Here is a 23,225-nt window from a genome sequence, read left to right as displayed (position 1 = left end):
GTTATTAAACATTCCAGAATATTTTGTGTTTTTGGAGAAAGAAGTAATTCCATGAAATAAATGATATTTTTCAAGGTCAGAGTATAACATATTGAATTGTCATAAAAGATGAAATGACAGCAGTTCCTGATTGTTGTTGTTATCTGCAGTCCTTGGTATAACCTCCTTTGTGGCAGTAGACTTCCATTGTGTGTTTATCTGTCAAATATGACTATAACTCTTTAAATTTGACCTTGACACTCTCTTCTTTGGAGCTCAGGCTGCTAGCATAGCTGCAGCTGTAGTAATCCTTTGTCACTAACAATAAACATGTATGAAAGCTTTTTATTGTCATGCATGTACACAGAAATGTGTAGTTTCTGCATTTAACCCGTCCAAGTATTACCAGCAGTTTGCAGCTACTGAGCCCCTGAGGACCAGTTGGGGGGTCCTCTGCAGCGCCCAGAAGCTGAACTAGCTATGCCTCCATAATCTGTCCATGGTCCTAGCAGGGTCTTATACTTTGGAACTTCACCAGTCAAAGTCCCCACGGACAGATCTCCTGCACCCCCCCTCTATAGCAACCTTACTATTTATTACATATCCCTATAAAATGAACCACTGTGAAGACATTGTGCACTATAGCTACACACACGTTATGTGCATAGCCTGCATAGAATGAATTGCTGCAGTTAGTTGGATACCCCATAGAGAGGCAAGTCATGAATCAATAAATACATTTTAATCGTGGTTAAATTGGATATTTAAAAGGGTAAAACCAAAGTTATACATCACTTTGTTTGTGTAGAAATGGTTGGCTGTGCCTATTTCCATATTTCCAAATGCTCAGTTTTAAAATAATGATCATGCAGGCTTGGCAGTAGGCAGTGGACTTTCTGGTCATCAGAAAACTCATTAGCGGTATGTCATCTTCCAGTGAGATAAAGAAAGAGGGCACAGTTCCTGTGGCATGAAGACCATCGTCGCTTCCAGCGCGTTCTCTTCAGTCCGACTGCGTTCTATGTAAGCAGGGCGAGCACAACGCTGGTACTCCAGTCAGAAACTTAGGAACGGTTCACAATTATCGCTGGTTGAACAGTATACTCTCAAAGATATTCAACCTGCAGAGGAAGAGAAGGATGTTCTCTAAGTGTTGTCACATCAAATGAATTTGTAACTCAAACTTTATTGGTTGAAAGACCTGAGCCGTGTGGTAGAGAAACATTTTCTGTGTCTCGCTCTGACGTTTAAGATCTGCTTTGCTTTGAGTCCTTCTGTTTTTTCTCTTTTTTTCTTATTGTTTACTTTTCCTTCATGCTATCATTTTTCTAACTTTATTTCTACACATCAAAAGTTGTTATAGCATACTGTCACTAATCCCTGCCTGCTCATGCTTCCGCCACACTAACACTTTCCCGAATCTCCGTGACTTCACCAGTCCCGGACATTATTATTTACTCATTTGAAATGGCAATTCACACACCGATGAGGAAAGACTGCGTGCTTGGCACTCGTATCACCCAATAATCGTCCACTTAATAGTATATTTTGCATGAAGACAAATAAGCGTGTGTTCAGGAATAGATTTTCGTCGTTTGTAAAGATAGAAAGTAATGCTTTGCATCTGAATCTAAAGCAGTAGTCACAAACACTTGAGCAAGCTTTGGTATCTTAAAAATAACTTTTTTTTATTGATCTTCACAAGTTCTTGAAATATTTCCGAGTTGGTTAGGTCTAAGACGTATACATATACTGAGCTGGTGCTGCAGCGCCGCTGTTTCTGACGCTCTCCTCCGTTATCCACCACCACCCTCCAGGTGGAGGCCATTTCTCTCTTTGGCTGTGCACCGCCACAGAGAAAGGTTAAATCTGTGATTGTTTCCAGCCGGGCTTCCATGATGGATGACGAGCTGGGCTGCTTAATATGATGCCTACACAGCGCAGATACCTGCAGGGACTGTCCATGTTCTTACAGCTTGGGCTGGTCTCCTTCTTCCATTAACTTCACTGACGGGCGTTGCACTGAGTGGATTCAATTGAAAGCAGGACATTACCTTGACTGATATTGTAAGATACCTGTAACTGAGGTATATAGTCACTAAAAATGGCAAATGGGAATGGGAAATTTGACAGACAAAGGCTGTGGAGGTGCATTCCGCAGAACTAGCTGCAGTAGCCTTTGCTGATGTCTCAGCGCTTGTGAGGTTTGTTCTATTCTGCTGACATACTAGTCAGGTTCACTTCATTGCCTCAGCTGATTAATTGAGCTAATTAGAGCACCGCCTAAGGCCTTTTTAGTAAATGAGTGTGGCATTTTTTGCTAACAATCCTAAAACAAACCTTTCACCTTCTCCCTCCCCCAGGGTATTGTGCTTACCTCTGACAATTAATTTTGTGTAGTCATTAGAGTGGTATCTTATCATTAAGTACCAGCCATCCTGCCACTGACTCGTCTTCACAGTTTCGGCAGCACACACAGTGCAAAGTCATTTGTTGTGGTTCAAAGTTCAGTTACTTTTAACCAACATACCCCACCGACTGGTCGTCATGGTTTCACCATATTGAATTGAACGCACCACAAAAAAAACAATCATTACATTCTTGATCCCATGAGGAAGCGGACTGCTGTAAGGACCATACATCATTCATTTCTGTCATGAAAGACTTATATAATGGATGCTTCAAAACTTTCCACATTAAATAACAATATTCAGCTTGTTCAATGTTGCTTGAGGATTATGTGGACAATAATTATTGTTTAGAAAATTGGTATTTTGTTCAAAATATTAGAATATTTAAGAAGAAGCAGGTGCATCATTGGAATAGCAATCTGTCAATCAAACTCTTGCCAAAGAGCAAAAACATATTTTCCATCTCTAAAAGCCTTTTGAGCATTTTCTCTAAAACAGAAGAACTCTTCAGTTCTGAAATAACCGTGCTAACTCTTTGTCATCCGCCACTGTTGTTTTGAATAGATGGCCGTCTCTTTGTGTCAGCAGTAGCTGCCAGTGGCTTCTCGCAGGGCTCGGATCGCTCCACACTCCAGCTCACTGGACACAAATGCATTACATGGAGCTTGTGACATTATCCGAATGTGGTGTGCCACGTGACCGTCTGATAACAATGTGTCATCTTGATGTGTATATCATGGGAAAGTGCCGTGGTGAGAGCAGTGTGTCCTTAATGGCTGTGGCATTACGCGGCAAAGAAAGCGACCAAAGAGCACATAGATATCCCTACAATTGTGGTATTAGAAGAATTTCTGGCTTGTTCCTCATTAGGGGAACAACACACGTAGGGCCTTTGGGGCCTTTCTGCACAGATGGGGACAAATAGACTGACGTGGGGAGGAAAGCAGACGGCTTCACAAAACACCAAACATATGAAAGCACATTCATGCAGTACCCCGAAGGGTCACGCATGCAATATATTGAATGTAATGCTGGCCAGTTTCAAAATAAAATGTAAAATGTAAAAAATAAAAAATGTTATTAGTAAAGCCTAGTTTATGGTTATATGTTTAAACGTCACTCTCTAGGTCGTCTTCGACAAAAAACGTTACACCACCTATTGTTCTGGTGGTGAATTGCTTTGCGAAGCATGAATTGAAACGAGTCCATCGACACAACGGCGCTTAAGACGCAGCTGCAGAACCATGCACCGGCCTTAAGGCTTGTTTTTTATTCTATAAGAGCTTTTGATGAGCATCACTTGCCCCTCTCTCATTTTCACCACATAACGTGTCCCTCGGCAACGCATTCAACTTCCTGAAATGCTCGGATGGAGCTGCTCAGGCGCTGGAAGAGAAAACAAAGACGGATCCATTCCCTGCAGTAGATACGGTTTAAATACAACTTCCAAAATCAAATGCTGTGTTGAACTAAGTGCATGTTCTGTGTGAGGCATGTGGTTAATATTTGCATTATAAGTGGAGGCCTGAGATCACCATAGCTGTGACTTATCTAATACACATGTGGAAGATCTGCTACTTTCCTTTCTACACAGCCGTCACGAGTAAGACCATCAATTAAATGCCGGCAGAAATGTTTTGATGATAACAAAGAAAATGTCACCAATCTTTCACTTTCATGACACGTTGTCCCTTTAGCAGCAACGCATTTATAAACAATTGTCATCAAATTGTCCTCTTGTTTTTTGGGAGCTACATTTTTGGACTGAAACTGTGAAACACCTGCGAACCTATCCTGCAGTTTGACCCTTACAGCGGTTTAACCAAGCTGCTACATGATTTCTAGAGGCATTCATTTTCAAATCAAGTTTGTTTCCCTCCAAGGTGTTTTGCCACCTGGGAGCCGGAGCTACCGGAGTCTGCCAGGAAAATGATTTTCAGGCACACAGACTGTCTGCTCATGTCTTGTGTTTCAGCTTCCCTCACCGCCTCCCTTTCAGCTGCCCTTGCTTGGTGCAGCAGTGCTCTACAGTATGATTGAGAGTGTATTGCCCCCTGGAGCATTCTGTGGGTCCAAGGCATTTAGTACAAAGTGTGAAGGGCATCACACGCACACAGCGGAGAGTCAACGCACACTCACCAAGTTGGACCTTCTGTTATGTGCGGACATCACACTCGTATGCGTGGTGCACATCTGGATTGACCCAAGATGAGCATTTGTTCTGCGTTGATTCGTCTTTTGATTGAGCTCTGTCTCGCTCCATCGTTCTCTTCCTTTTTTATTTTTCCTTTTTTCTCAAATGACACTGATTTCTGCCTCTTCATCGGTTCATTCATCACGAGGTAGCTCTGCCTATGCAATTTCATCGGGCACCTCCTAGGGATATGGAACACTGCACCAATAGAATTAGAATTCTTCGGGCAATCGCTCTGTTTTTGTTATTCAAATTTGATCTATATCTATTGATTAGCAAAGTAGTGCTTGGCGGCAAAGAAGAATAGGTTCCTGTCCTCGGAAACTCTTTAATCAATAGATGTAAACTCATTTTTCATGCTACTCAGTTTTGGGTCTAAACACCTAAAACAATGGCAAAACAAAGCACATCTCCTCCATACAACTAGAATACAACATTGACATTGCGTTGGTCTTATTTTAATTGATTTGATTTCTGACTTATTGGTAATGCCAGCTGTAAATCCAGCAACCGATTTTTCGGAATATTCTCAATTGCCGTAACAGAAGGGGAGCGGGATGGTCTGTGGCTGCTGGGCAGAGCAAGGTTACAGCTGTACATTTGCTCTTATTGAGATAGTATTTGGTTAGCAATTCATTACCTGCTAAGTCACTCCCATCTGCTCCCGGTCTGATTGGCAATAAGCGAGCAAAGGAAATTCGGAGAACGCTTCATATGTCCTTCCTTTTTCTACTCTCATTTTTCTCCTCCCCCTGTACTGTGCTGTGGCTGCCTTCGGTTCACTTTTGCATATTATAGAAGAATGTCCAAATTCACTGATGGGTGGAGCTAAATGGTAGATTGGGTTGCATTTATTCAAAGTTTACATCAACCACACACACACACACACACACAGTTTAGTACACTGCCCATTCACACACCTCGGGATACGTTTTGGATCGTTATCCTTTTGTTATACTTGCTATCAAAATGTTAAATACTGATTGGCTCACCTGAGATTGTCCTTAACTTGTCTTTTTTCTGTCTTTTCGGCCAATTCTCTGTTTCATTCATACCTACCTGTTTGCCTTCCACAGTTAGTAATATATAAATTGGTGATTTTGACACTTTCAGTGTCACCCTACCAAATCAATGTTTAACTGCATCTTGAGTATTTGGAAGATAACGCAATGTTTTCAGATTAGTTGCTCTGCTGAAGAATTCCCTTGTCTCTCTCTCTGGTCTGTAAGTTGGCGGCTGATTCAGCTAGCGTAACAAAGATATAGTACAGTGATAGGAAGAACAATGAGTGCCGCGATGTGATTCAGTGGAAATACACAGAGGACTTGAAAACACACAATTCCACACAACATCTATCAGCCAAGTCAAACATGGAAGGGCAAACAGTATTTTTAACATCATGCGAGGTAACACTAGTCATATTTTATTTATCTTTCCAGTACTCCATCTCTGCTCATGTCAGCTTGCCTCTTTTGTCCGGGTGCCTCCATAGGTATAAACCATATCAGATAGTTAAATGGTTCAAACAAATAACCCTTAAACAAATATAGAAGACAACAGTATGGAAGTCTTAGGTCTACAGTACAACTACAGTGGTCATATCTTTTAAAATATTGCTAATTTAACCACTGCAAAGTCTGCAAATCCCCTTGGCATTTGATAAAGCCCCCTTAGATATGTGTAAAGTCAGGCAGGTTTTCTCAGAATATCTGTTCCTAGATGTCCAGATTCCATTTAATGAACTGCTTCTCAGCAGTTTCCATCCAGCTGGAAGAGCCCCCGACAGGGAGACCGTTGAGATTTGGTCTTAATAAAATGTGTTTACTGGGAGATGTTGGTGAGCATCCTGCTGGCTGTGACAGTCCAGTTTATTCCCGAGCTGAAATTCTCTAGTCAGTTCAGAGAATCGGAACAACAGAGCTCTAACCAATCATTTTTGCTTTTTCCTTTGTTGTTTATAAAGTAAACAAAGGGATGTTCTTTATTAACTCACAGCAAACATTCAACAAGGAGGAAAAACATCACATGCATATTCATTTTCTGCAGCTTCTGACATCTTTAAAAGCTCCTTGAACCGTAGTTGCATCTACGAGTTGCTTTTGTGCCAGTTGTGAGATTCCCAATGCAACAGAACATGAATACATGCAAAATATGTGAGTCTCATTATGCGTCTGACTTGTCTTTGGTTCAATCTGTCAGTTTTAACGGGCTATTGGCAATTGAATTACACAACGACTGATGTTGATTGGCACTTTTAATATGTGGATTGTGTTAACTGTGGCTCTGACAGGCAACTCAAACAGCTGTCAGACGTGCCCCGTCCGTCAATCCTTGATCCTACTCGTCTTGCCCTGTTGACTGTGGTATTGTCTCGTAGTCTTGTATTGTAGTGGCTCCTACTTGACGTGGAGTGACTGACTTCTGGTCCCAGTTGATTGGGCTAAATAAGGAAAAAATAAGATTAACATCAAATTGGTTTCACGGGGATGCAGAATGTATTAGTGCTACATGCGGTCAGCATGAATGATATTTACGGTCAGATCCATTGCAGTCAGCCAGTGAACCATTAAACTCAGTGGGAATTGTTGTACTTTATTCATACAGCACCTCTTCTTTTAATCTCTTGTGTGTGTGCAGTGTAGTCATTCCGTGCAGAAGTCGGATCTCTACAATATAAACCTTTCGTCATTGTTCATTTTAATCTACTTTTGGGATGCAAAAATAGAAATGGTGTGCATATTCCCCCCCCCCCGGTGGCATGCACATTCTCTTCCTTTTATTTGCCAGGGAGCAGCAGGTTGAGATTTAAGAACTAGATTGTGGGAAAATAGATGTATTGATTCACAGTAATTGTTTTTTGCGCCACAAGCTGCATAAAGACTTTCGGTGTCACCTTTGGCTTTTATAAAAATGTGTTTTTAACCCAAAATGGATTTTCTCTCAGTGTGCGAGAATTGCTGTGTTTCTGTTGAACAAGGGACCAGCAAGTGGAGAATTGAGAATTTTGCATATCTCTCCAGTTCTTTACATATGCAATCGATTTTTTAAAAGATTTATCTTATTTCTTGCTGAAAATAATTCAATGATTTGAATATTGTAAGTTACTTAAAGATGTTTTAATTCAGGTTTTTATTAAGGAGAAAAAAAAGGGTTGTTTTAGTTCACCACTGGTGCCACATTTTCTAGTAACTAGTAAGTTTGCTCACAGCATATATGATCAACACCACAGGTTTTTAAAAATACAGTGCACATTATGTAACATACTATATCGGAAAACCCACTGTTTTAAAAAACCCCTGTTCAGAACAGCTATGATTACACTGCAGTCCCGTATTTCTCTGATTTCATCTCATCATCTCAGCTGGCTTTTCTGTGAGGAGAGAAACAGAAGAAGGGTTACAATAGCCGGGTTTTATTTCACCATCCTCAGCCTATTCAGAATTCAGGGGAGGCTTACAGTGGAAATGCAATGGCTACAACTCCATACAGAATGATTGTCTATTGTCAACTCACAGTAAAAGTAATCTGTGCCATTGTTCTCGTCATTCCTCCACAAACCCAATCTCTGCGGGGACTTTTAAAAGTTGTTGATTCTGGTGCTCAGGAAGAATCATTGTCAGGAGGCTTCTGTCAAATATGAGTGACTAAAAATATCTATAAATACTGCAGCAGTGGACTTGGACTTCAGGCATGAAGTAAGGGAGTTTAAAGAGACTTTCTAGAGAGTGAGAGAGGGGAGAATGTTCTGTAAAATCAAAGTTCAAAAGGTCTAATACTTAGAGGAAAAATAAATTAAATATTGAGTTTGTGCTCTGTTGATATCAAACACATATAGATTGAACATGTAAGCTCTGCTGCGACAGATTTGAAATATTGACAGCTAAGGTTACCAAGGTACTAATTGATGTGCATGTTTGGCTATTCTGCTACAGGAGAGTTGCGATACTGTAATCGATGTGGATCAATCTGTGTTTGTGTCTCAGTTCAGATGCTGAACTCAAGTTAATATAAAAGATCGAGGAGTTTTGACGACAGCGCCAATCATATATATCCTTCTTCATTTTACAATTTGCATTACGTCTGTTGGGATTTGTGTTTGACTCCAACAGGAACAAGCTGATCACCACAAGGAGCCATTAGTGTTACGGACTGCATTGAATACCAATCAAAAGCCTGCAAAGGCACATTATGTACGTTGTGCATTGTTTTGTGCATGTTTGTTTTTTCCACCTTCAAGTTAACTAAAGTGTTTTCGGACGAGCTGAATCCATTAGAGTGTGATAATAAATCAAGCCAATCTCAAGAAATCTTTTTTCTAATTTTGTCTTTCTTGTGCTGCTGTAATAGAACATTTACTGTGGCCTGTCATTGTTAGTTCTATAATAGCATAAGATATTGTTAAAAGTATGCTGCTTTTGAGACAGGCTAATTGAACAATAAGTGCATTAATCCCCTTGTGTGCATAACCGTACAAGCAATAAGCCGGAAAACACTACCCACTAAATCAATGTCAGCAGAGATTTACATGTTCCTGATGTAAACTCCCATTTTACATGTTTTTCTCATTGATGTGTTTTGATTTGATCGTGCCAGTTTGTGCCCATATCCCTGACGTACAAGCCGAAAAACCCCCCCATAAAAGGCCATTATAAAAAAAAAATCATTTAAAAAAATCAATAGTTCCTTCCTGTGCAGACAGGAGCCTGAACTCCTCTGTTCTGTCCACTGTGGTGTAACTATTCACATTTCTTTGGCGAGTTGTCAGCAGTTCTTGCAAGAACTTCCCTCTAAACCCCCATCTTTGATCTCTGTCCTTTGGTGAGGTCCAGGTGGCCAGCTGAGACACTCCAGGTAAACATTTGCCCAAATCCAGAAAACACCTCAGGAGACAAATGTAATAAAAATAAATAGTCAGACAGCAACAAACACAGTTGAGTGGATTTTCTCCTGATGAAAATTATATTGTGGCTACATGTGCACCTTTACTGGCTTTTTGCCTGTGCCAAAATAGAAGCCTGAGTGTATTGCGTCTGGCGGCGCTAATCTTGCTGCCTGCCATCTTCACAGGTGTCTCTGACATTGGATGTTTTGTCCTCCGTGCATCTAACAAATCAAAGAGGCTGACTAAATTTGGAAAGATGAGTCACAAAGAGACTTTTTTTTTTTTTTTTTATCATGTCCTTTCAAAGTCATCAATGAATTTCCCTTCCGGTACAATACTGTCACTGTGGTTGCACTGACCGCTCTCAACTGCAAAAAATGAAAGATTTTCTCTGCCCTCTCTCCCTGTCAAAGAGAACGAATTCACTCCCTTAATAAACAAAATGCCTTAACTTGATGAAAAAGCGTCTAAGAATAATTTAAATGGTGACAAATAGATTAAAAAATACCACAAATGTCTTTTACACTCAACTGTGACATTAATCGTTTTTATTATTTGTTCTGGTATGCAATCCATTCAAAACAAAGACTACTAGAGTGAGCCACGCTTGATTTGATGCAAAAAGGCTCTGTAAACTTAGGTTTTATCCAAACAAACAGGGGCCGATGGTGTATAGGGGCGATTTGGGCAACACCCCCACCAACTGGGAGAAAGGGGGGGGGGGGGGGGTTCAACAAATTCTAGCACAGCAAAAGTAGTTTTCAGTGTTCTTGACATATTATCTGTCATTGTCCAATCAGATTCGTCAGATTCAGGTCACGTTTCAAATTGTCGTGCGAGTCCCGCCTCCCTCGGGGGGGCGAATTCATTGACGTGGAAAATTGCCCAAGCATTCTCCCGTTGACTCTCATGTTAGAACTATTTTTTTTGAAAATCGAGCCTTCGATGCATTTTCAATGAGGATTTGGGGCTCGCACTTACGCGCTTGCGTCATACGTAACTGAGCAAAGAGAGCGAGGGGGGTGGGGATTTGTTTCGATCTTGCTAGATTCTACAAGGCAAATAAATTTGAGTTAAAACTTTTTCCATGGCCCCATTTGCCTTTGTAAGAAAATGTTCTATTTTGTCTTTATTATTTTGTCAGAATCCACCAGAAGGCTTCGTTTGCATGTGAAAAAAAAAATCTTTATTTAGCCCCCCCTACAATAAATTTCACCAGCCGCCACTGCAAACAAATACTTATTTCTCTAAAACTCCATTCACACGGGCATTTCAGCATTGTGTGCAAAAGGATTTTCACACCGAATTTATCTAAAAAGGAATATTTTACCTATCAAAGTTTCCTCAGCTTTTCAACACACGTCTCACTTGCTTTCCTCTCTGTTTCTTGTTGCCTGTGCAAACACTCTTTGCTCTGCTGGGTGGCTCAAGCTCCTGTTCCACTGGAGAGCAATAAATACCTCTCTTCCTTTACGGTTATTATGTGGAAAGTTTACGCATAAACTGACACAATGAGGATTATTAAGGGAAGAAATGTTTAGTGTCCATCGCCCCCCCCCCCCCCCCCTAAAATCCCCTAAACTGTGACTTTAAACTTCCCCTCCATGGGATGCATTGATGCCGCTGGACACCACGTTCACTGATGTTTTACTGTGGAACTTAGACGCTAAATTAAGCAACAAAAAAAAAAAGTTTGACAAAAGCTAAAAATGGGCAAAAACACTGTGAAACCAGTCCAGTGAATAAAGTGGCCATGAAACTATGACAATCTGACAAAGAGACAAGGGACACATGGTTTAAATACACTGCGGGGCAGGCGATTGGACACAGGCGGATGCCATCAGGAGCAAGGAAGACAATCACACAGGCGGGGAAACACACAAGGGCTGGAAATGATGAGAGCACAGGAACAAAGAGGCAATGGGATGGAAAAAATGAAACAGAGACCCAACTAAACAAAAAAACAAAGACCGTGAAAATGGACGAATCACGGAATGACCTGGCGCTACTGCTAGGACCCAATCACGTAGCCATCGCAGGTGTCTACGTCAAGTCGTCTTGATGTTGTCGGTCCCCCTTCAATGGTGGTTGGTGTATAAATGGCGGGCTCTGCTTTGTGTTTCTTTCAGGTGGCTGTGACAGGGGCACCCCCGGGGCAGGACCCATGAGGAGTCATAGAAGATGCTCACAGCCCGGGCGCTTCTGCTCTTCTTAGCCATGTGGGTGAGAAGCACCTGTGGTGGCCCGCTCTCCTTCAGAATAGGTACATTTCTATGACAAAATTGCAATATTTTTTTATGGTTCAGCGAGATTACAACTCGTACTTCTTAGATATCCATAAACCACATGCATCAAAATAATTTTATTTATATTTGAATTCATAATGTTTGTCTTTAAAGCAAATTACTGAGCGTCAACTAAAGTGGATAGAACTTCACAGTCTCTAATGGAAAACACGGCAGAAGACATTTAATCAAAATTGTTTCCCCAGCCACACATCTTGAGGTACCAAGTATCTAAAAAATGTATGTGTGGATATAACATGATCCTAATTGGTTCTGAAATACACTGGGCCCAGCATAGACAAAAAATGAATTTGTTCCACATCATGTTGCATGGAGAAATTAATGAAAAATCTGTGAGATTGTGAGATGTGTCCAATTTCACTTAATCACTCCAACTTGAATGGTGGTCAAAAGAAAGAAGGAACTGTGGGTTGGAGGCAATATAGAGAAAATTATCTTTCTCTCGGGTTTAATTTCACCAGGGATTGCACCGACTCTGTCATGCTTGGTCTATGGGGAAGACCATGGTGCCAAGCGAGCTTAAACATCACACTGAGTGAGGATCAACTAATTGAGAGACTGATCATCAAATTGCCAGCACTATGCTGTATAACACTACAGTGTTAAGTGTTAACTAAGTGTTTTGTATCTGCTTTGGTTGTAGATGTGAACGCATGATCATTACATGTAAGAAATGTACTGTGGCCATAGTCACCCATTGCACAAATAGTACAACTTTATTCCTTAAATGTCTACTCTATGTCGAGATATTTTGACCCATGGTGCAATACAAGTGGAACCTGTTTGGAGTCATGTCACTATAATAGCATCGTCTATATCCCAGATGATGAATAGGATGCTTTCCCCACTGTTTTAAATGTCAAGATAATCTCAGAAGACATTTAATAGAATATTTTTTTGTTGAGCATCAACACTGGACCACGTTATGCACGTATGCATAGTATAATGAATGGCTAAATCGATGGCATTTTTACACCATTAGTTTCCAACAGTTTCACAATAGAGCAAAGACAGAAACTGCTGGGTTATTCTGCTTAAGGACACCCTGACAGATTTCTGGACCACGTTTGACACCGACTACAGGTTGCAGTTGAGGGGGCATGGTTCAAAAGTCTCATAACCTGTCTGCTGGAAACCGATGGGAGTTGTTCCTTGTTATTATTCTCACACAGTCAGCAGGTCGCTGACACCCCGTCACAAGGTCCCCGTCCACCAAGTTTGACTGACACTTTTATACTTTTATATAGACCTATTGTCTTGCCTGTGTGTATTGTATATAAAACAAGTTGGAATTAGAGGTAAAGATAAAATCGATCCTGCAGCTCACAGACTGTGATCCCATAGTGTTCTATAAGTGGCTAATTTTGAATTCATAGCCTGGTTGTCAACTTCCAGGAACAGGCAGCTTAAAGAAGATTTGCTGCCGGGTAAAAGGGTACAAGTTAACAACGTAAAATCGATATATAAAAAGTCCCATGTGGTAACTGCAAGGCTATTTTTAACATCAAGTAAAGTCAAACAGCTGAAATTGTTGAAAATAGTTTGCCTTTGTGCAAGCTAGTGTCTTCTCGAGTCCGGGGCATTCAAGAACTGCTGTGCAGTGGACTCATTTCTGGAAGGAATGTGTTGCCGTAATGTTTTCTTCATTACGGCAACACAACTCGGAGACATTTCCAGCTCTACAGGCTCATGAATGCATATTGGACCTTTAATGCGGCCTATTTCTAAACCGTCCCTTTGATATTCACTTCTCCTTTTGTGTGAGATAATCTATTTATCCCTCCAGTATTGGGAGCCTTGAAAAGTGCAATTAGTTCAACTTGCAGGAGAATCTTCTTCTGTCATTATTTTGGTGCAAGATGTGTGTTGTCTTCGATCTCCTGACTGCTCCGTGTTTCACTTCCAGAACAACAAAGGACTTTTGGTGCTCTTGCATACGAGGCCTCAAATCATCCCTGTAGTTGGAAAACAACACAGGTTTAAAGTCACCAGACCAAGTACTAATTGTCTAACTTTCTTGTGAATACTATTAGATGAATTATTTTGTTTCTCTTCCAAGCATCTCCGCAGCGACGGTAGCGTCTCAGTCATATTGCATCATTGCTGGATGATTAGGCATCGGACCTGTTGCTTTTCTTCCAATCTGCACAGCACCCATCTCTTAGCAAAAGTAATATTATTAGTATATGCATGGGTGTGCTGTTCCTATGTGTGTTTCTTTGTGTTTTCTTTCTTTTTGTTTGTTTGTTTGTTTGTGTGTGTTTTCTGCACAAGAAGTGCCAAAGCACAGACAGACACACATTGTGAGGATACACAAACAAGCACATTCCCCCAAACACCACAACAAACTCTGTGCCATTCGTGCTCCGGGAGTTGGTATTTAACGTGGCCGTCCCTCACGTCCTGCCTGGCTGGCGTAATGTCACTGTCTGGCCTTCTCTGAATGCGTCGGGGCCAAAAACAACCTCCCGCCCCTGCCACGTTCCCGCCAGGAGCACTCAGCTGCCAGCCGCCGGCTCAGAGAGGAACTTATCTTTGTCTCTGCCGTGTTGTTTGCGGTCTAAAATGGACTTTCACTGACGAATCCGTTGGCATGTGTGGAAGGTCTACTTGCCGCCCTGATTGAGGATAAAAAAAAAAAAAAAGTTGCCCCCCCCCATATGTTAACTTTTAGTGTCTGCGAAATTTGTTGAGAGTAATGAGAGATTAATTGCAGCAGTATTGATCCAAGGTTATCTAAATAATTGAATGAAATAATTCTTTCAGTATAGCCTCTAATAGGAAATTTAATTCAAATACGAATGCAAGAGACACTTTTGACATGATTGTCAAAAGTGTCAAAACTTGCATTAAATAAAGTAAATGAAGGCATGAGATGTATAAGGATGCATTGATTTACACCATGACAGAATATTTAGTTGAAACGACCCCTGATTGATTCAGGCATGGAACTATATAATTAGATTCAAACAAGGTAATATTTTGTTAGTATTACATTAAAATCCTACGCCAGTACCATATGGTTCTACTTTTACATAACCTAATAAGCGACTGTTTATGCTCACTTGGAGAAATCATTTTTCCCACACACATCGCTGCTTCACGCCGGTTTATATTAAAGTGAGCAATCATCTCGGAAAATAATCAGGAGAACCACGTGGTCCTTCATTAGAGCTATATTCATCAAAGCTGTCAACTTCCCCTCAAACCGCAGAGCCCTCACTCCGTAAACCAACTCTGACACATGCACACACACACACTGCATTTGTCCAGTTCGATATCAAAATATATTGAATATATCTTATTCTTTAATCAAAGCCACCATTGATTATCATTGACCATTAATGTGTGCATCGTTATTATACAACCATTCACTTGGAATGAGTCGTGTCAAGGATGGCAAGGGAATCAAATAAAAAACAACAACTTCTCTGCCACTGACATTTAATGAAAAATCACATTTGTTATTATTCGGTCCTTGGGTACACCTCGGAAGCTAAGCTCTCTGTTTGTTGGTTTTCCGTTCCCATATATCATTAACTTTTTTAGCCTCTAAGGTTCCCATGGGCATCGTTAACGGATACCTGAAAGTCATTAACTTTCTCTTTTTAATGCAAAAACTCAATTTTTCCCAAATAGCTTGCCATCTATAGTGGCATACATATTATGTCATTTTTGCCCTTTTAGAACAATAACCTTTTGCCAAATCTTTGGATTCAAATTACTTATATTTCATGTGAGACGTGCAAGTAAACAAAGGAGACTAGCCAATTGTTGGATATATTCATGGGATCCTAAATTAAAACTGTCTCAACGTTTTTTTTTTTTCATATATAAATTTCCAATAGTTTGGCATTTCCCTGTCGCCCCTTTTGATTATGTTTATTGATAGACATTGTACAATCTGTAACACAAATGTCTAAGGTACATTAATTTATTTCATACCATCATCGTCAACAACTTTAACCCCTGATTGGTCCTTTGATAAAGACCATCCACCCTCCAATGTAGACGGACCAATCCTAGCGTAGAAAATTGTTACAAACTAGCACATTGGCATGAAAGTCAAACAGGCCACATGCTCATCAACTACAGACGTTCTTTCTTTTTCCTTAACGGGCGCCGTGCTCCCTGCTCTGATGTAAGCATTGAACATACAGCATTTACTGCAATTTCATCCAGTCTCGATCACAAGGTCAACTGATACGGGGCCCGTGTGTGTGTGTGTGTGTGTGTGCATGCGTACGTGGACGGTCTTTCATGTGTGTTCCGTCACCAAGGGCGTGCAGTGTGGATCGGTGAAATTAAAGCCCGCTGGTAGACTCTAATTGCGTAATTAGCCCTTCTAAGGCAATACCGACAAGGCGGCAGCAGCACACGCTTAATTCCCTCGGTTCAACCCCACGCACACGCACAGTGACTTACCAGAACCACCGTGGCTCACTCACTGTGCTCCTGCCTCCAGGCAGGTTGGTTGTTGCGCTTACTTACTGATTCAACTCACTGTCACTCGATAAAAAGGGAAGATGCAGTGTGGAAAAGGAAGGAAGAGAAAAGTACTCGTTTGTTTGTTTAATTGAACCTTAGTTCGTCTAATTTCACACGTTTCTTGTGAACAGAGGCTAAAGCAGAGACCTAATGTCCAGTTGAGGAATCACGCCGGTGGGCTTCGTGGTTCATCTCCTTGCTCGTATTAAACCAACCGTGTGTTGTGCAAGTCGTTAGCGGTTAGCGGCACAAGCTACAGGCCGCATAGGAGCTAAACCTCTTTGTAGGTCACCACGCTGTTACGTTTCACTAAAATGAAGCCAACAAAACGTAATGAGGAATTATATTAATTAAGTGTGTGTGGAGGCAACCATGTCTTTTGTTCCTGCATATGTTTCCTCAAAAGTCAGTCCTCCATTTTGAATGTTTGCTCAGGACTTTAAGGAAAGAAATGATGTGTTTTGAGTCAAATGGAGCTGTTGTACATTTGTACCTCAGGCGTCCTCTGAAAGGGGAGGAGTCTATGATTCACCTCTGAGGTGTTAATTACCAGGGAAGGTGCTGGGACCAACCGTTTAGTTAATGACAGAAGTGGCAGATAGGAGTGATGTCATGCAATTATGCACAGTACTTTGCTCCTTAGTTTACCACATAAATTATTCAGTCAATCTGATAAAGTCTCTGCGCAAAGGCATACAGTGTGTGTGTGTGTGTGTGTTTCAATCACACACACACACACCCTCCTGAATTAAATTCATGAAGACGAATTCAAATGAAACGTATCCACACACTATATGCACCCATAGAAAGATTGATTCTCTACCCTCACACAATCATAAAAACATTGCTACTTAAATTATTAACAGACTAATTACAAGCTGTGGGGGGGGGGGGGGGGGGGTGTTTGTGAATGTGTAACCGTGTGCCTTACAGTCCTGCAGTGGGGAAGAACAAAAGATATAATCAGGGCTTTGTAGAGAAAAATTGTGTATTTATGTTGGTCTAAAAGCTCTATACATTAAATGTCAAGTCTGGCTGTGGATTAGTTGTTCACAGTGAATGGCTGAATAGTATTATGACATTTAATGCATTTATATGCACAATAAACTGAACCAATACCAGGGCTTGTGAAGCACCAATACCAGATTAATATTGGATCAGGGATACAAGGAAAGTATATTTTAATACTTTTTAATAGGACTGGTTGACAATACAATGAAATCATGTACAAAGGCACTACAGCAAATACTGCCTTTATGAAAATGAAGTTATGGCGCCCACTGCACCACTGATACGCTCACCGCGTGCTTGTCCTCTATTGACATATTCGATTATAATGTTTAAACAAAGAATTATCTCTTGATACCTTTCTATGAAATCAGCCCTTGTATACCTCTCGGTTATGCTAAAAAATGCACGCTGCAGCAAGTCTTCACTTGTTAAGATTGAATAATTACATTTTGTCCTCTTTCTTGCTGAAGATCTCTGTTCATTCATGTTGTTTAAGCCTTGAAGGATTGGTATATGTTCATTTTCAAAAGGAATACTCGCAATCCCATATTAGAACTGGTGCACTTAACGGGAATGTGCTTCCTCACGCATTGGAAGAGAGGTCTCTATTGTAAAGGTTCAAAATATATAGGTTCAATATTAGATATTAAAATATATATTTTGGCCCAGTTTAATGACTGTAATGGAATGTCCCCAAATCACGTTACTGAGGAATAAATGCAGTATGTAGAACCTGTTTTGATGTTCAGCTGGAACCTGACTATTGTCACATAGTCTGTCCTTCACAAATGTCAAAATATGTGCTATTTATCAAAAGAATTGAACTATCAAATATTTCTTGCACCTCAATACGTATCCAGTTGAAGTTATTGTTTTTTTTTTCCCCGTCAGCTATCATCCCATCCCTAAAATATTGATAACCTCTGTATCCCTTTCATCTTTTCACATCGCCATGTTTTGCCTCAGAGACTCAGGGACTACATTTTACCAGCGTTGAGAGTATTGGTTTCCTTACTGTTTCTCCAGATAAAGATGTCATGCTTTATCCATACATTCTTCTCCTCCTCCGAGCGACATTCTATGTATTTCATCCATTTCATATTTCTTAGATATATTGCAAATCCTGTTAACTTCCAGAGGCAACACATTCATACTTTTACATACATAGATGAAGCGGGAATGGTTTTCCCTTTATGCATTATTTTCATTCTGAATTTGCATTCCCAGGAAAGGACATCCATTTCCTCTTAGAAGGAAGCTGTTTTTGTGCAGCAGATCTTGACACTTCTCATCCACAACAGTTGGTGAATAGTGTTGTACTGCTCTTTAAATTGGAGAGAGATGATTTCATTAGTCGTGACTGATGCCAAACAAACACTGGTAATTTATTCCCTCTGTCAAACCATTTTTACACCTCCAGCATGTGTGCGTCACTGCTGTGATAACATCTTTATAAATATGCGCTGCCACTGCAAACCATGCGATCTCCATGAACTTGTGCCAGTGGTTGCACTTTTGCCTCTATTCATGAAAATGTATCTATTAATGCTGAAAAAGTTCCTTTTTCTTTCCTGCGGTGGAAAGCTATTTCCTACCGGCAGGTAGCAGGGAAAAACAGCTTTTGTTGACTAGGATTTTATTAGAGCAGAACAACACTACATCAATGGCAGCGACTTAGAGATGAATGCACTAGATCATGCGTATATACAGTACTTAGGAATCAACAGGCGTTGTTTTTTCTCTCTTTGGCTATCTTTATCTGGATATTTTTAACTGTGCTGCCAGTAAACTTAAACCTTTCTGATCCTTCTGTCTCCTCACTTAGATACTTGTTACACAGATAATATCTTTATCCTTTGACGGCTCTCAGAAAGGAGAACTTTAGCAATAAAATTTAAAGCTTGGGTTTGAAGAAAGCTACTGAGCTAATAACTTTTCTCATGTCACTTATATTAAAAACAGTATTTTTATTTCCTATTCAGAAACAAACTGTATAAACTAGTCCGTTTAGGTACAACTAGAAAACAGCTTACTGTTGTTTAATGTTTTAATTTGGAGAAAGTAGCAATTACATTTTTAATAATAATTTAAAAAGGTTTTCTTAAAATCAAATTCACCACTTAAAATAAGTTTCAAACATATTAATACTGTTTCATCTGTGTTATCATGTCTATAGAACTGGAAATAATGCAAGTGTTTAGTGTTGATGATGGTAATGTTTAGGCGTGATTGAGTTAAGCTTTGGGAACCATTCACAGTTGAACAAATAGCTCATTTTTTGGCAATAGTTAACTAACGTTACCTTTTTTCAGTACTTAACTCTCACTGTAATGAGACATTTCATTTAAGTTAGTATTTTTTTTGTCCAAACATTTGACATACCCCACCTAATTAAACCTGCGGCCCTGGCCAGCTTTGAATTTCACATTAGATATATTCCAGCAGCGGGGCCTACGTCGACTTGCGACCTCTCATCTCTACGCTACGGCATGGATGCTATATCAATATCTATGTATGGATGCTATATCAATATCTATGTCTTTAGAATGTCACATGAATGACACTGAATACGAATGAATAGCCCTGTAGCATTTACGCAGACAGAATCCCTTTGACGTTATTTGGGACTTACAAGGAGTTGACATTACAGGGAACTATGCCTTTCCAATTTATTCTGGGGAAGAATCTTTATTTTTTTTCACACACACACACACACACACACACACATACTGTAGCACATGGGCGCGCCGTCCTTACAGTACAACCAGATGTACAGCCATACAGCTCAATTTGATGGCAGCATGCTGGATCTAATAGCCGTTGGCTTGGAACGTCACAGACAGTTTGAATGGGGTTTGCTCCATTACTGCAGCAAAACACCAGTAGTAGTTAAGATTAGACCACTGGGAAGATGCTGCCTGCAGCTTTGTCCAAGCGGTGCCATTGACCTATCATACACTTTATTTTTTATCTCCGGTTTTCTCTGCCTCACTTCAGTCACTGGGGGCTCTGATATGCTGAGGCCAGAAAATATTATTATTTCTCTCTGGTGTAATTCATTCTTTTCTTTCACAGATTAGTTTCTCATTTGTCCCTCCTTTCTCCCAATCTTTGCCAATTTCTCTTGGGCTGCATATTACTGTTGACCTGCTGTGAGTAAAGATGGTCATGTGTCCCCTGCACTCCACTGTGGAGTCAACAGCTGCAACCCTTCATCTGACAGAGAGCTTCACAGAGGAGTTCCCTCTATATAAACTTCATAATAGTAACAATTGGTAGCGTAACAACAGGGACGTAATCCGTCTGCAGGCCTAGTGGAGGTTGGTAAGTAAACTTTGGGCCAGATGGTTCTCTTTGGTTGTGTCTAACTTTTAGGAGTCCAAGTCCTCCAATATTTGCTGACTATGATTTAAAAAAAGTGAAATAACAGTATTATTCTTTGAGTTGTCATTTTTCACTTCCACGTCCGATGGTGAGAGAAGAAGACAAGACAGAATGAACACAAAATAGAAACAGGTTTTATTTTATATTGTAAATAAATACACATAACAATATAAAGATCAATTCTGGAGTTGGAGTATAAAACCTTAAATACAACCGTTTTCAAAACAGCTTTTCAAGTGTACAGACATAATAAGTAAATGCTTCATATTTAGAAAACACAGGGAGCTTTCAATTATTGAAATCCCAAGGACATTTTTTTTAATTTATTATAGCAGCCTCAGGCTAGCTCGAATTGTAAGAAATGTGGCCTCAACAACATAACACAAAATAACAAAACAGTCTACTGGGGCATCATGTTTAATGCATTAGTGATGTGGAAAAGAAAGCATAACCTCTGAATTCAGCCTGCTGCTGCTGGTTTGCCACATTTTATTAATGTCTTTGCATCTAAGGTGGGCAACCAGCACACCTGACATATATCTTTTGATCTGATATACCGTATCAAAAGTTGAGACCATTTAACAAAATGTTTGGCAAGACAATACTGCTGTATATAACATTGCCCCCCCCAAAAAATCTGAAAAGCTATGCTTGCAGTGTATCAGTCCTGGTAGATAATAACGGCATTGTTATAACAAGTTGGTGTATTTGCACACTTTCTACTTGACTGCTGTGATCTGCTGCCAAAAGCCTTTTCTTATCTCATCCATCCGTTTTGTACCTGCATGAGAAAATTATCCACACACACACACACACACACACACGTGTGCATGTGTAGACCCCTCTCCCATGGCAGATATACACTCTCCTCCCTTGACACCCGGTTCTGCCCGTCCTCCTCCATTATGCCACATCTTTGATCATGGCTCACAGTGAAGAGTTTGGCGAGTCCCTCACCAGCTGTTGCCAGGCCCTGTGCCATTACAATGGGCTGACACAACCATCTGCAGCTGCCACCCTGTGCCTGGAGCGCCACCTCTGTCTCCGCAGATGCCTCATCTGTGCGAGTGTGTGCACCTACCTGTGTGCAAACACAAATTTGTGCTTTCACTAGCCTTCATCCTTCTTCAAATCTGTGCGTGTACATCTGTGGCATTGCATGCTGTTTTATATGAAATTCCTTGCCATGTGTTGATGGTGGATTTAGCAAACTCTTCTCCAAAAGGAAATGAACGGCATCTTGCTTAATGGCTTACTAACCGTAGGAGGGACTTCTCGCTGGCTTGTTTGCAGGTCTGGCAAAGTTGTTTTTACCAGACATGCCAACAGCAGAGTTTAACACTTGTGATTTGGGCAAAATAAATGTGTTTTCTTTCCATGAGTCCACACAAGCAAGTGAGACTTATCGAAATGACTTCAGTCTGGATGATACTGGATGATGGGAGTGAGTCTTCAGCAACACACTGTGGTTGCTGTAAAGCAACATGTTCTTTTTTTATTTTCTTTGAAAAACTTTTCGCCACCATGTTGTAGTATCAAAGGTTCCTAGTTGATAGTGATTATGTGGCCGTTGCCTTGATACATAAAAGCCGGTTTAGTGTTTATACTTTACATTTACATAAGAAAGTGAAACCTACAATTGAAATGACTGAATGATGAATTCAATTTCACGTTCCTTGAAATATGACTTGAATGTTGAATGAAGAAAGGAAATATGGAGATAACAATGGATCTAATAAAGAAGGAGTGGGGTTTTGTTTTATACATAAAAAAGGCATTTCTTTATTTTTACTACAGTGAATAAAAATCAAAGGAAAGAACAAATAGCCGTACTAAAGAAGACAGATGGATTGCAATGAAATCAGACGTATTTTTACCAGACTGCAGTACTCAAGTTGTGTGATACGTATTAATGAGGTTTTTGCTAAATCTGAAGATTTGAAATGGGCCACTGCACAGAACGCTCACTCACATTGCAGTCACCAGACATCGTGTTGACTCAAAAAGTAGGAAGCTCAGAGCGGTAAATAGCAAACAATTAGATGGATTAAAGTACAGGTGGTAGAGAAATAACATGACAGAACGTGATTGACGCTGTTGATAAAATGAGCACGGGCAAAATTAAACACACACACACACACACAGACTGCTGGGACTGTAGGGCGTTGTTGCGGTCTATTAGCTGTGTCCAGACAGGTCGACTATTTTCGCTGTGCAGCCAAGCGGTCTATTAACTCGCTCTGCACTGAATCAATTGACAGGTCGGCAGGTCGCCGCGTGTTAGCATTCATGTTTGCGTAGCTTTTCTCCTTCCCTCTTTTGCTTCGCCAGTCTCCATCACCGGCTCCCTGACTGCTCAGGGTCAGTGGACGATTGTCCCTCTTGTACTTCTCCTATTTTCCCTACCCAAGATTACACAGAGTGCTGTCCTTGAGGGAAGCGCGCCGTGGATTACCATCCACTCCCCATTGTCCTCTCCTTTCCTGTCCCCGGGTTCCTCACCTTATCGGCTGCGCTCACATTGGTCCACTGGCCCTATCGCGACCCCGTGACAACAGAAGCATACCGCC

The 23,225-nt window shown here is 40.6% G+C and overlaps 1 protein-coding gene across 1 annotated transcript in view; it reads left to right on the top strand.

The window, feature by feature from the left end:
- The window catches only part of grik4 (glutamate receptor, ionotropic, kainate 4), a 200,086-nt gene that overhangs the window by 80,004 nt on the left and 96,857 nt on the right, over positions 1 to 23,225 (top strand). Inside the window, exon 3 of the mRNA XM_062561160.1 lies at positions 11,596 to 11,729. Coding sequence (XP_062417144.1) covers positions 11,648 to 11,729 — 82 coding nt within the window. The 5' untranslated portion in view covers positions 11,596 to 11,647. The remainder of the gene's footprint in view (positions 1 to 11,595; positions 11,730 to 23,225) is intronic.

The sequence above is a fragment of the Pungitius pungitius genome, chromosome 3, assembly GCF_949316345.1.
Source record: "Pungitius pungitius chromosome 3, fPunPun2.1, whole genome shotgun sequence".
NCBI classification, from domain to species: domain Eukaryota; kingdom Metazoa; phylum Chordata; class Actinopteri; order Perciformes; family Gasterosteidae; genus Pungitius; species Pungitius pungitius.
This window is presented reverse-complemented; position numbering and strand designations above follow the sequence as displayed.